At 35.0% G+C, this 14,746-nt stretch overlaps 1 protein-coding gene across 2 annotated transcripts in view; it reads left to right on the forward strand.

Annotated features, from left to right (window-relative positions):
• The window catches only part of ARHGAP5 (Rho GTPase activating protein 5), a 46,126-nt gene extending 31,496 nt beyond the window's left edge, over positions 1-14,630 (forward strand). Inside the window, exon 6 of one of the 2 annotated variants that reach the window (XM_031593794.2) lies at positions 3,673-9,462. In XM_031593794.2, the coding sequence (XP_031449654.1) occupies positions 3,673-4,003 (331 nt within the window). In that variant the 3' untranslated portion in view covers positions 4,004-9,462. Of the gene's footprint in view, positions 1-3,672; positions 9,463-9,497 lie in introns of those variants that run through there. The other variant, XM_090141306.1, reaches the window with a different exon arrangement.
• The last annotated feature ends 116 nt before the right edge of the window (positions 14,631-14,746 follow it).

A 14,746-nucleotide genomic window follows, 5' to 3' on the forward strand; every position in this document is an offset into this window, starting at 1 on the left:
AGTCTGCATCCCTTTAGGTGTTGTAAGAGATCTGTGATGTGGCACTTAGGGACATGGTTTAGCAGTAGATTTGTAGTGTTAGGTGAATTGGTGTATTTGATGATCTTGAAGGTCTTTTCCAACATAAATGATTCTATTTTATTGAATATATGGGAAGCTTTGAAACTTAGGCACTTATTTTTACACTTCTCTCAATCACAAATACAGTTCATATTTTCCTTTGCAGGGAAATGCATCAATTTTCTTTTGTGTGTGTGTGTGTGTGTGTGTGCAGTTTGCCAAGTAAAATTCAATTTTCTAGCCCTAGAATTGAATCATATGAGTAGATAGAACTATTTCTTGCATTTATATATTGCAGACTAACAATGTACTGAGGTAAAATGAAACATCACAAACTTGATGTAAATCACTTGTAATGTTTCGGTAGTTCTTAATGGGCCAGATTCCTTGAATTCAGTAGAAGATCGTCAATCTCAGGATTGTCAGAAGTCTTCAGCTGGTCACCCATTTGCATAGTGAAGAGGAGAGTAACAAAAATCTAATTGCAATGTCGAGTACCTGGATTGCTGCAAGTAAAAGAGCTAAATACAATTTTTCATGATCCTAAATAGACTCCTAATGCATGTATGTGTACAGACAAATGAAATATATAATTCACAAAGCTTACTGGAGAACAGAAATAGTGCTTGTTGGCCTTTGCTCTCAAGTCTATTCTCATCTTTTTAAAGGTACACAGAGAAGAATTTATATAGGAAGAAATACTTGAATAAAAGTGCTAAGTGAAATGAAAGCTCTTAGGTTTTTTTTATTCTCCTTGAATGAAATTAAAATGTTACTCCTTTAGGAAAGAAAGCATGAATATCACCTGCATTCAGGAGTATTGTCCAAATATCCTTTGGATGAAATTTATTCAGAACAGGTTGAGAGAGACAGCATTTGTATACCCTTACTCTATTTAGAATAAGTAATGCTTATTAATCATTAATATTACATTATTTTTATTTTAATAACTTAATAGCGTTTAATAACACTGGCAATACTAAAAACAGATATCTTTTATTTGAGTTGTCTACTTTTGTTCCAATAGCCCCCAAATGAAGCAAGCATTCTCTTCTTAAGATGTTCAAAGTATTTGTTTGTTTTGGTGAATCACAGTATTGTTTGTTTTGGTGCAAGAAATAATAAAAATAAAATTTATTGGAAGTTGTTTTATTCCTGTTCATACAGCACTGACCTATGGAGATGCATTTAGTGAATCCATTCCTTGCAGAAAGAGAATTTCCAAAGCTAGGCTCATTCTTTTCCTGAACATTTTCCTATGAAAATAATGCTTACAAAGTTTTTAGAATCACTTAAGTTAGAAAAAGCCTTCAAGATCATCATTTGGGAGCCATTACTCCCAATGAGTATCTCCAATGAGAGCCAATTACTCTCATGAGAGTAATCTAGTTACCTGTGTTGTAACTCTGGAATTCCTTTGTTTCTATGGCTCAGCATGGCTTTTAGCTTGATGCATCTTCTTTTGGGGATCTTATATTTTCTCTTCCTTAAATGGTGCCAGTTCTTTCCAAAGTTAGCTGTTCTCCATCCTATAATAGGTTAATATACTGTTACCAGACTTTTGGATTTGGGTCTTTTCTTTGGTTTTGTATTTATGTGGTTGCTTTGGTTAGTTGATTGACTTTTTTTTTTTTTTTCTTTTTTTTGTGATATAATTGATTCTAGGGAATCTAGAGAATCAGGTTGCCCTCAAGATGTTATTCTCTGAATTCTTTTTCTTGTGGTATTTGATAATAATACACTCAGGAACTGATTCTCTGGCACTATTGAATAGAACCCTATTTAAAACTTCTTATTTTACACTCTCTTAGTATATATAGACTGTCTTGGCATCAAATAATGTTTTTTGTTTGTTTTTTGTTTTTTAATTCCAGTGTTTATGATACTAGTCTAGTGGATGAACCTATGGATTAATTGGCATAGAGACATAGTAACAACCTGCCAGTTCTTTTCTTGTCTAATTTGCACCCTCTCCCATTCAATTGAAGTTCTGGAAATCTGGAACTGAGGTTGAATTCATTTAATTTATTAAAATGGTAAAATCAGGAAAACAAAGACAAAAACTCCACCTGTTTTGCTAGGATAGTGTTCTGCTGTTTCACTAAACAGATTGGCTCACAGAGGAGTGTGACAAGTGCCAAACACAACAACTATAAGGAGAGAAGCATGAACTTCTCTGTACGTGATGGTGAGAGAGAATAGGAAAAGAATGCCTCCTTGTGATGGTGATGCACAGAATTGGGTTAATTTCTTTGTTTTGTTTTGTTTTTTGGAATGGTTCCCCAGGTCTTATATTGGCAAATCAGCCTTCTAATAGGAAACAGGTTTTTTTTTTTAACCTAAAATTATGTTGGTTGATATTAAGTAGATGAACACTGTCTTTTAATTGCTTCACTTTTTCTAAGAATTCAGTAGTTTGTATATTTAAAAGTGTTTTACTTTTAAAAACTCAAAACCAGCCCTCTTTAAAAACTTACATGAATATGAGGAGCAAAATTCATATGTACTAATATTAATAGTTAAAAGTCTCAATCATAACATGCTCGTAAAAAATATTTTCAGGTAACTTGTTTTGCTTTGCCACTCACAGTTAATAAATATGATATTCATAAAATTTTCCTGATCAGAGTTTTGTCACAGTTGCAGCAGTTGCTGCTAGCGTGTTAGATAGATAACATATCCCATACTATTTTAGCATCTTGTGAAATACAGCAAGTGCCTACAAGAAGCAAATGAACACAGAAATAAAAGCTAGCTCATTGATTAGGCATTGCTTTGGGAGATTACTGCAGTAATTGCTGGAGTTGCGGTGTTATCTGCTTAGATCATCAAAGGAAAATGGAGATCTTGGAGCAGTGTGACATGGTAATTCATAGTTTTAGAAGTGTTAAATACCAAATGAAGTAGGTAGAGAAAGAGAATTATAGAAGCAAAAGGAAAAAGTGTCTTTCCAAAATAGGAGTCTCTAATGGTAAAGAATCTCCAAGTTAGTACAGAGGTTGGAGCGTAAAGCTGGATATAGTACCTGTTCCTTCTGCTTCTTTTGCACAATCCTAGGACACTTCTGACTGCACATCTACCATGAGAAAAAATAACATGGTAACAAAATAGTATAAAATGATAAAATAACTCATTTTTCCTCCCCAAGGTTGTGATTTATTAAAAAACAGTATAAATAGGTGGCATACAATAAACAATTGTATACAATTATTCTTATTTAATAGTTGTTTTTATGTGCTGAACACTTGAATATGCACAGCCATTAAAGCCTCATTTTTACACCAGAGCCAAATTCTTTTGCTGGCCCATAGAGATGTGCTTTAATCAACACTTAATATTTTCGTTTGTTTGTTTTTAACATATGATCTATTCTGTTCCTTTTTTAAGTACCATAAATGTTGTTCAGTGTCTGACTGTACTGCAGTAAGAAGCCAGTTCTGTCATTTGTCTAGACATTTTAATCGATTTTCTAACACATGAAATCCTGTGGCTGGTTGATGAATTTAAAGGCTGTTTATTATTATTACTTCAAAATGTTGGCGTGTGTTTAAAGTCTTCTGGTTGATTGCATACCATTTTTAATTCATTCTGTGCATGTTATTCTCATTTCAGGGTTAGTCAGCAATATAAAACCAACTTTATGACTGCTGATAACTTATCAATTTGTTTCTGGCCTACCTTGATGAGACCTGATTTTGAAAACAGGGAGTTCCTTTCTACCACCAAAATCCACCAGTCGATTATAGAGACTTTCATTCAGCAGTGTCAGTTTTTCTTTTACAATGGAGAGATTGTAGAAGCACCGAACCCAGTGGCATGTCAGCCACCGCCTTCCAACACAGTGCAGATGGTGGAGCCAATGGTACCTCTGCAGTTACCACCACCACTGCAGCCTCAGCTGATACAGCCGCAATTACCAGCAGACCCTCTTGGTATTATATAAATAGAAGATGATTGCAGGCAGCCTGGCACTGGACAGTAAAGAAAAGCTATAGACATGCATGTTTCAGGATACAGTAATGTACTTCATATTTATGAAAAATAATTCTCATCCAGCTGGTTGGACATTTTTTTGTTATATCCCGTACTGTGTTCCTCATTTGTACACGCTGCAGATAAAAACTATGTGGTAAGCATGACTGGAGAGGTTTAATTTTTAAAAGCAAAAATAGCTATAAAGTACAAAGCTGCTGCTGCATGATACTTTATTGCAATCACTATATCATTCCTGTGACAGTTTGTCACAATATATTGTGAATAAAATTTTTCTATAGAAATTTAATGATTAAAAAAATTACATTTATGAAACATTCAGTGCTTACAGCCTGCTTTATGGCTGTTTTTGTTATTTAACATGCTATTTTTGGCAATTTTATTCACATTCAAGCATTCTGTATAAACGACTAAAGCCCAGCTATAGTTTATTTTATAATCTCCGGCTACTTACGTGACTGTAGGCTTAGGATGGTTTATGGAAGAATGCAAAATGCACTGTTGAGAATTTTACAATGCCTCACCTTCCATCTTTATTTGTAAGTAAACCTGTGGACAGTTTGTTAAGGGTGGGTGAACTTGCTTATTATTTCTTACAGCACAATACCAAGGACATGCTTGTTGTAAAAGTGAGTTTCAAATATTGTACAAAAATTTTGATGTTGCCTACTTATTTCTTTATGTTCCATTCCTTAACTAAACATTTTGTAAAACTGTTAATTCTGTAAACAGCTGCATGTTTAAAAGATCATTGATGGTCTTGTAAACTTAATCTAATATATTTTAGATATTTTAATTTTTCCCTCTTGGGAATACATTTAGTGTTTAGAAAATAGTTCATGACATTTTCATACAAGGTTATATAACTTTTCATACATAAACATGAACTTTGTTGTAGTAAAATTCTCTAAACCAAACAATGTTTAATCTAGGACTTCAATTAATCTATTCTTTAAATCTATTTTTATGTGACCCTTTAAAGATATACAAAAATGCATTGCTAATAAATAGCAATAAATACTTTGGGTACTGACAATTAACTTCTTTGGAGTATGTATATATAAAATCACATAAACTTGTATTCATTTTTTTTCCTGTGGTATGTTGTACTTAAAATTTGAATGACTGATTTTTTTTGGTTTTGCACCATTTTTTAAAAAATGTTCTCTCTTTTTTTTTTTTTTCCTCGTTTATTTTCCATTACATTGGTACCGATTTTGCTGTAAAAGAATGCTGCTTAATTTAAACAGAACGTCTGGTTAAATATTTTGTTAGTGGTAAAAATTTCAGAAGGTTACAAGTTGTAGCAAAGGGGAGACCATAAGTAATCACTATTTGTGAGATTTTCATAGCAGCTTTTTTTCTTTCATGTTCAAAATACACCTTTTTAGATCTGCAAAGAAAAAAACAGTTTTGGCTCATTCAGCTGCTAGGATGTTTTGTGTAGTTTTAAAAAAGAAGCTTTATGATGGTCACTGTTGTAATCTTCACTTATGACAAGATTTAAGATCGTCTTGTATGTATTATAGTAAATAGCTGATTTTGAGTATTAAGGTTCTTAAGAGTTTGATTTGCTCCATTTGCATAAAATAAAAATTGCCTTTCCCACTTATGTCCTAGGTATTGTACTTCTAATTATGACTTGGATTATCATTCTAGATTACTATGATACCATAAACTTGGCTGCTGTTTCAAGTACATGTATATTATAAATTATCTTGATATTGTGTTATATTCTTGCAATTAATTATCTTTTTTAAGAAAAAGAAAAGAAAAGTCAACCTTATTGCAAAGCACACAGGAATTAATAGTACAATAAAGTCTGTCCTGTAAAGTGTAGTATTCTTACCTTGTTCTACATTACATTACATCTGTTGTCTATGTAGCTTTTATTTATAGTTGTCAGTCTAACATTGGCATGTTTAGCAAAGAAAATGCAACTTCAAGTGTTTTATAAACTATTTCTAAGTTGCTAAAGAATTTATTTTTCTACTATGTATGGTATAGACAATGCATCACCTGTACAGGAAACAAGTCTATTTCTAATAGAAGTAAGCTTAAAAATAAATGCCAGTCATATCCATATTTAAAAGTTCAATCTATAAAAGTATCTCCAGGCTTTGTAATGTGAATTGCATTTTAAACTTTCTACGAATTCCAAGGTATTTGCCATACTGTTATCTAATCTTTGAATACTAATTTTTAGAGTAGTCTACATTCCTTTCCATCAACTTTCACACCAAATTCTTGATCACTTTTATTGTATATGATGTTATGTATAAATCACTTCATAATTTTCTGAAAATTAACGTGTACATTTGGCCAGATATGAAAGTGCTACTACATTTACTTGATAAACCATTAGAAGAAAAAAAAAAAAGAGCACAGCATGTGACTCTTGAATGTCACATGGCAGAGTTCCTGCATATTATTTGCACTATACAAGTGTTATATGCAGGAATGTGGATGTGCGTGTATCTGGATAATATATACACTGATATTTTTGATGTGCTTGTGTGTTTATGTACACAAGGACATGTGCACAGACTTGCATGCACATACACACTCTTAGCAAAGTTTGGAAAAGATACTACAAAATAATACCATCGTGATTAAAGATACTTAATAGAGCTTTCTCTATTATTTTTGTTAGTGCTATAAAATGAGGAAGCATGTCATTATATACAAATTCCTCATACTTTGGCTCCATGTAGTCCCTTCTAGTTTTAATGGAAATACAAACAATAATAACTATATTTTTTAATGTGAGCATTTTTACAGTAATATCTATCTTGAAAAAAAATACAAATGTATATTATTTTTGGTTGAGTGTCTCAGTGACACTTTATGGAGTAGTTTGTCTTTTTTATGTAATTTTGGCATAGGCATTCTGCAGTGTATTGTTTTTCAATATTTTAGCAATTCTGAAGTACGACACGTGAGTTAAAAAAGTGCCATTCTAAGTAATGTTTAGCAGGTTATTTTAAAATTCCTTGCCCTCCAGAATATTGTGGCATTTTAACATAGTGTACATAGATTGCAGACTTCAATCTGAGTGAAAAGAAACTTCTTTTATTGTATGTTTTCTCCATTATTTGAGTACTGGTTGCTAGAAAATTATAGATATGCTTATTTTTAGTTGCTGGCAGTTAGCTTCTAATATTTATGGTAAATACAGACAAGTTACCAATTCGAGACCAAAAAGAAAAATTTGGCCTTACCTTCCATGCTTATCTCAGTTTTTCTCAGTAATGTGTTCATGTTTGTCAACCGAAAAAGAAAAAAAAAATTTAAAGTACAAATTTTGTTCTTTGTTTATAATGTAATCTTTTGTTGCTACATCTACAGAATACTGCAGTGGATTTAATATCAGTGAAGCTTATTCTGTATAAAAGATGCAATGAATAAAATACTAAGATGCTTACTGTGTATAATGTTCAGTTTAGTTGCCTACTAAATTTTTGAAGGCAAATCACCCAATTATCTCCTTCACATACACAGAGATGAAATGTAGCATTAAATTGTGCAAAACTGAATGCATCAAATGTTTAAGGAATTCCTTGAGGGAGGGAGGTGGGATGGGGAAGGAGTTTGCCTTTTTGAGTCTCTTCTTTTAAACTGCAAAATTTTGCAAGTTATTTACCCAGTGATTAATGTGCTGTGCCTCTTTCTGTAGGTAATGTACCCCTCTTTCATGCTGAATATGTGCAGACCTCAAAAGAGACAGGATGGAAGATGTTCTGTTTAGCTGCGTAATGCATGTTATATTCTGTGGCTCGTGTGATCTTTCACATTTTTCTCTTGATTGATCTGCTCAGCAGGAAAGGCTGTGATTATGGAAATCAGTTTTTCAGATTTCTGCCAAGCGAGATGGTTAAAAATGAAAACACTCTTTTACAATTGTTCTTTTCCTTTTTTAAACCAGTAAACCAATAAAAAACGGCATTGTCAGGTCAACTTCAAATTCTCTGAATTTCAGATTATTTGCCACAATTCTTCTAGCTGTATAGGATAAATCCAACTTTTAATTGAAAACTTGTTACTATTACTGTTTTTAGCCCTTTTTGTGTGCAACATTTATGCTTGCTTACTTTGTTTCTTCAAAGCATCTTGAGTAATGTGGCTAATTTGGAAGTAATTGCAAAAACCTCCTGATAGCTTCATAGCTTTTTATCTGAACACTGCTCAGGACTGTTTTTGTTGTTGTTGTTTGTTTGTTTGTTTAATCTTAACACTTTGAGATACAGGTGTGTTTTAATCTGAAATTGGATGCATCTTCGCTGTACCTCAGTGTGAAAATCTCAGATTGCTGTATCAAAGATCATCATCTCTGTGGAATCTGAAGCATAACACTGTGTTCAGGCTCTGAGACAGACCATGGTTTTCTGATGAGCAGCTGTCCTAGAGAACCAACGTGTAAAATTAGTATTTGTTTCATTTTTTTCCCTTTGACTATTTTACAGAATTTCTGTGGAATCAGAAGGAATTAATTTGATCTGTCATCATGGCTAATGAAAAATAACCATTTCCTTTTTTTATTGACTTTTTTTTTCCCCACGTATGTAGATGGTGCATGTTATAGCTGTTACCCATGTGTTTCTCATCTTTCTTTTAAGGTACAATGCATGTGTACTTGTACCTGGTATTTCTGTTGCTAAATTGAATGTTAATGGTGCACAGCCAACATTCTGGTGCTTTTATATTATGGAATAGTGTTTAATATTCCTGATAACATTAATAATAATTTGTCCCTTACTCTTTCATTTGGTGTGATTTAGAAAATACAGAGAATTAAATACTTTCCCTGAAAGCCTACAGTGTAGTAACTTTTACTTTTTTCAGTCTCTGAGTATGATAATGGAAGGCTGCTGTTTCAGACCGTTTGAATTAGGAGAAGGGCAGGCAATCTCATTCCAGCCATGACTGCATGACATTTTAATGTAGTCTGTATTTGATCTCTGGATGCTCCACATTGATGTTTGAGATGTAAATCTCTGCAAATCTTATCATGTTAATGCTTGTTCTGGTTTATCTTACCTATGTTTTACCTGTCTTTATTGGTGGGTTGTGACAGGCAAAGGGTGAACAAGATAGTTGGGGAGCATTGCTAAGATGGCCTTGTCACTGCTTCAGGGGCAGACAGGCTTAACTGGAGAGTACCCCCAGCTGCTCATGTGACCAGCCAGTCCAAGTACTGTAGCTGCAGCTTGTTTTCCCCTGCATCACAGTATCACAATCTGCCTGTTATTACAGATTTTTTTCTGCTTCGTGAATGAAGAGCTGAAGGGAAAGCAAACTAACTGTTCTCATCTTCTGCAATTCTCTCAGCTTTGCCACTGATTAGAATGTCTGGGACTCTTAAATCATTCTTACTTGGTTTTACTTAAGTTTGGAAAACATAAGCAATGTAAGTTATGAGTTAAAGTTGTTTTTTTTTTCTACAGATGCTTCACCAGCTCACCATTTCACCATACAAGCTGCTATTAAATTTATAAACACAGTGACCTGACTTTGCGGTGTCCGCTTGGTCCTATTGATCCTATGCAAGAGTGGGGAATGAAGAGATCAAGAAAAGTCCCTTGAAAAATCCTGTGTTTTGAACAGCTGCTTCTTAAAATGCTTAGATGAGGATATTAAACACAGAACATAACAAAAAGATTATCAGGAAATAAATGTCTGTGGCTCATTACTGAAATATGTATGTGTATACACATGCTTTTTTTTAAACTTAGTAGTGAAGTTGATGTTGATAACAGCAGTTCTAAAATAGTAACAGATGGCCAGTCTCCTACAGATAGTTATCGATTACAATTCTGCTATTAAGTTTTGAAAACTGAATGTAAACAGGCATGAGTTGGACAGAGGGGAACCTGATGGGGTTCAGCAAGGGCAAACATAGAATCCTACACCTGCAAGAAATAACTGCATATATCAGTAGAGGTGCTGACCTGCTGAAGAGTAGCTCTGCAGAGAAGGACCTGGGTGTTCTGGGAGAGAACAGGTTGGCCATGAGCCAGCAGTGTGCCCTTGTGGCCAGGAAGGCTAACTATCATGGGGTGCAGCTTGGCCAGCAGGTCAAAGGAGGTGATCCTCCTCCTGTACTCTGCCTTGATGAGGCCGCATCTGGAGTACTGTGTCCAGGTCTGGGCTGCTCTGTATCTATTTTTGTTATCCTCTCTGTAATTCTCTAGCTAGTCTAACTGTCATCCTCAGTGGTCACACAAATAAGCCTGATCTTGTGGCCTTTATTTAACTGCGCTAGAGCTGAAAAGTAGCAAAAAAGTTACAAATTCTGAACTTATCAGAGAGGTAAAGATGCTTGCCTTCACTGGGTGTCTTTTTTGTGCTAAAAGTTTGTTTTTAGGGTGCTTTCAAGTCTTAATGATATTGTAAAGGGAGGAATAGATGGAAAAACTCTTGCCTATACTCTCATTAAGCTCAAGGGCCGGTTTATGTTGCAGAGTTTGGGGCACCGAGTTCCCTGCATCTAATGGAAAGTCATTGATTAGCAGGTGACCATCAGCAAAAATCTAAACAACTGAAATGGGGATTAAAATAGTAATTTTTCTTTGTTCATTGTCATCCCTGTTCCTGAACCCTACTGCCATGAGAGTCTTCTGTTGATATTTTTCAATATAAAATAGGATTGATTAGTAACGCTACTATGATCTGTGGTTCTAAGCCATTTTTACACCTGTTTGGAGCTGGCCAGATTTATGTGCCACAATATAAAGCTTCCCTTGCCTGAGATGCTTCTAGAGAAGTAGAAATCAAACTCAGTTCTCCTTTGGCTTGTATGTGACACTGTCAAGCATTATTTTTTTTCTCTTCTTTTCAAAGAAGGCAGTTTGTAAGAGAAATGGGAGGGCTGTGCTGTTATCTGCCAGAGATGTATTTTTGTAGCATGGTAGTGACAAGGTGCAGTAAATACCTAGATCACTGAATGAGGACATGAAAGTAGTGTATGAAGACATGAATCCTGCTGGAATCATTTGGAAGACTGTACAAGGAATAGTAAGTGATTTGTAGAACAAATTATCCTCTCAATCATGGCTGTTTTTCCTCCTTGAAGGAAGCTAATGTTTTGTGGTTTTTTGTTTTTTTGTTTTTTTTTTTTCTCTAAGAGGCAGGAGAACTGGTGCAGGTGTGATGTGATTGTCAAAGCTGAGCTCTGACCCAGAGGGGAAATGAGCAAATAATATGGCATTAGAGACACCCTAGGAGACTGCAGATACCTAAGTCCCTGTCCTAATATTCAAAGTACAGGGAGGATCCAGTTGCTGCTTTTTTTCTCTGAGACCAAGTGCTTCTCATGTGCTGCAGAGCAGGGTCTCCATTTGAATTTTGACCACTGCCCCACTTCCAGTATTCCACTCTAAACACTACTGCAAGTAGATTGAGTTTGATTTCCTGAGATACTCCTTTTTTTTTTTTCCCCTTATTCCCCAACCCCCCCACCCCAGAGAACAGAGCAGCTGCAGATCAGGGGATCTGGAGTTTCCTCCATGTGAGTGAAGAGGTTCTGCTGCAGGGCATTTTCATTTGGGTGTGCTTGGTGTTAGATCTTACTTCTCCTCCTTTGCACTACAAGAGCGTAGGTTTGCAAACTGCTGGGCTTGCTACAAAACCTATTTTTTTCCTCCCTAAATTTGCTGAGAAGGAGTGGGCTGAGGGGCATGTCTACATGCAGTTATTCATAATTAACTTTGGGATGGGTGCCCAGAGCCTTAGGCTGGCAGATCTTCAAAAATGTAAAGAAAAAAATAACTTGTAGACTCCAGGAGCCTGACTTTGCCTCCTTCCACTTCTGAGATACTAGTTGAGGAAACTTAACTAGTTTTTCATTATTTGGTTCTGTGCAGTTCTTGCACTGAACAATAGTAAAAAAAAAGGTATGTTCAGACTCGTTTAGAGGGTAAATGGCTCTTTGTGCTGAATTAACCTGAGAGACAGGGGATGGAGAAGTAATTGCTTTCTTGGAGTAAGTTGATATGGCTATTAAATGAAATGAAGGACTACTAGAGGGCGTGCTGAGTGTGACCTAACTGGCCATGCAACTGGGTTAGCTCATCAGTAGGAAGCTGAGGAGTGGGAATTTCAAAAGAATTAAAATTTTAAACTGAATTGGAGGAAATATTTATGGTGGGTATATTTTCCCTCCCATTGTCTGAATGCATTTTTTTATTATGAGGATGTTTCAACTTTCTGTAGCACTGCAGTGGTCATAGTTGCCACAAGTCAAGCTTGGTGGGGACTGAGGAGGTGCTGAAGACAGATTGCACTAACCTGGCCCTTTCAGTGTAAGAACCAAGAGCTTTAAAAGAAATACCTACTCTTTTCTGTTTTCATGGTAGAGAAGTGATTTGCCTACCCAGACAAGATTCTCAGAAATATACTTGATTTAGCCCAATCTGCAATCTACAAAGTTTAATTAAAAGAAAAAGAAAAATCCTAATGCACATTTTTGTTGTTGAATTGCAAACATTTAACCTTTTTCCTCAATAGAAAGCAAATAATGAGAATTCAATATTCAAAGAAAAGTTTAGAATTAGCTGAGAATTCCTCTGGAAATATCAATGAAGTATCCACATTGAAAGGGGTACCCCCTTATTGTTAGTTTCCTACTGGTATTCCGATTTTCTGAGTGTTTTTTTTATGGCATTGTGTAAGTATATTTCATTTAAAGGCATATTAAAGATGTTTTTAAACTACTAAAATTGTATTGGGTAGTTTCAAAAACTCCGGTAGCCAAGCTAAATCTTCTTTACTGCAGGATAAACTCATTTCTTCTTCATTCAAGTGAACGGAGTGAATATTTATCACACTGTCAGCTTTGTGGTGACCTTTAGATGCTGAAATACTGCTACTTCCACTGCATTCCACGTTTTTTTTTTTTTTTTTTTTTCTTTTTCTAAACAACACATTCCTGTAAGCTTTTTTACAGGGTATATTTATAAGCCTTGTAGTATTTTTGCTACTTTTTGAGGCCTCTTACAGCCATATAACTTTATGTTGGTGGTCCAAACTGCACATAGTTCTGAGCACTCTACTGAGTACAGCAGTATAGTATCTCTGGCATCTTGCATATATATATGTATATATGTATATATATATATATGTATATCTGTATACAGCTATTCAGCCCCAAGTTTATTTTCTACAAACCCCAAATTTTATTGTCAGCATATGCTTTTAAAATAATATCGTGCAAAGAGAGGGATTGTCTTTAGCTGAGGCTCACGAGGCCTGGGTTATTCTCTTGCCGTGTTCAGTTTGTTTCTGTCTGCTCTGAACTGAGAACTGTTTGGCTGCAGGTGCCTTCTCAGTATGTGCCCGAGTGTCAGGGAGAACGTGTTGCTGTGGGGCTGCTGAAGTTCTGCCTTTCCAAGAAGTCAAGAGGCAGGAGTTTTCATTATTTGTCACTCCTGAGGTAGCTGTTCAATCATGCTGCAACTCTGTGATCAGCACTGTCATGGAGAAGGATGACAGAAATCATAAAAGAGACAGTCATCCTCGGATAAAAGCAAAGGCAGCCTTTCAAATGTGTTGCTGAATTAAGTGGTCTGGAACAGAAGATGTGACGTAGCACATATACTTAATTCAACTGTTCTGTTTTCCTCAGTCATCACAGCTGGCTCGTTTTAAAAATATTAAAATCACTCACTGAAGTTTCTAGAATTAATGATTTTCTTTAAAGAATACTTATATTTGAGAGAAATATAGTGAGGTGATGTAAGTTAGATGCCTTCACTTCTGTATTACTTTGCTGTAGTCAAAATGTGAAAATGCTTCCTATACCTCAGCATATCTAGTTAATACATTATAACTCTTCACTTCTTTCAGTTTTAGAATAAGAATTTTCTTGCCGCATTTTTAGCTTTGTTTGCAAAGAGATATGTGCTGTTGCATAAATAATGCAAATATATTTGGCACTGAATTCCATAATAGAGATCTCATTTAGTACACGCTAATTGAAGATTTAATGCCATGTTTTTATAAGATTTGTTGGCTATTAGATTTATGGCTCCCTTCATCAGTTCCTGGGCTAGATAAAAATCAACAACAACAACAAAAAAACTACTAAGCCCTCTTCTTCCCCCCTCCCCCCCTTTAATTTTGAAAGCAAAGTCTATGATTTGTATTTTTGAATGCAGCTGTCCTCTCATTTTCTCACTTCCTTTACATTCATAAGAAGCTAAATCCATACCACTGCTATGTGACTTCTCATTGCAATTCTTAGCAATAGAGGCCATTAATCAGGTTATGCTGGTTTTGTGCTGCAGTATCAATATCCCTGCCTTCAGCCTTTACTGTTGACACTGCACTCCAAAAGATGGAAGCAGCAGTTTCTTAAATGACAAAGCAATTAACTTACAGTACATCTGTGAAAGGTAATAGTGTGATAGAATACTTTTCTTAAAGCAGTTCTGTTAGGAATCATATTCCTCTAATGCTCTTGGTGATGCAGAGTTATGCATACATGCTGTACAATGCATTGTATGTCATTCTAGAAATGCATTATATGAATGGGAGGGCTTTATTTACAGAAGTCTGGGGTAACCATACGACCTATTGTTTGTGAAACCACTGCTGAAATTGGTAGTATATATAGTATATAATATGTAGTATAGTGTGTATACATATAGTACAATAAAGTATCTGTATATGAATTTTATATTTATATAAAATATAT

The sequence above is a fragment of the Phasianus colchicus genome, chromosome 5 (genome assembly GCF_987193195.1).
Source record: "Phasianus colchicus chromosome 5, bPhaCol1.hap1.1, whole genome shotgun sequence".
Taxonomy (NCBI): Eukaryota; Metazoa; Chordata; class Aves; order Galliformes; family Phasianidae; genus Phasianus; species Phasianus colchicus.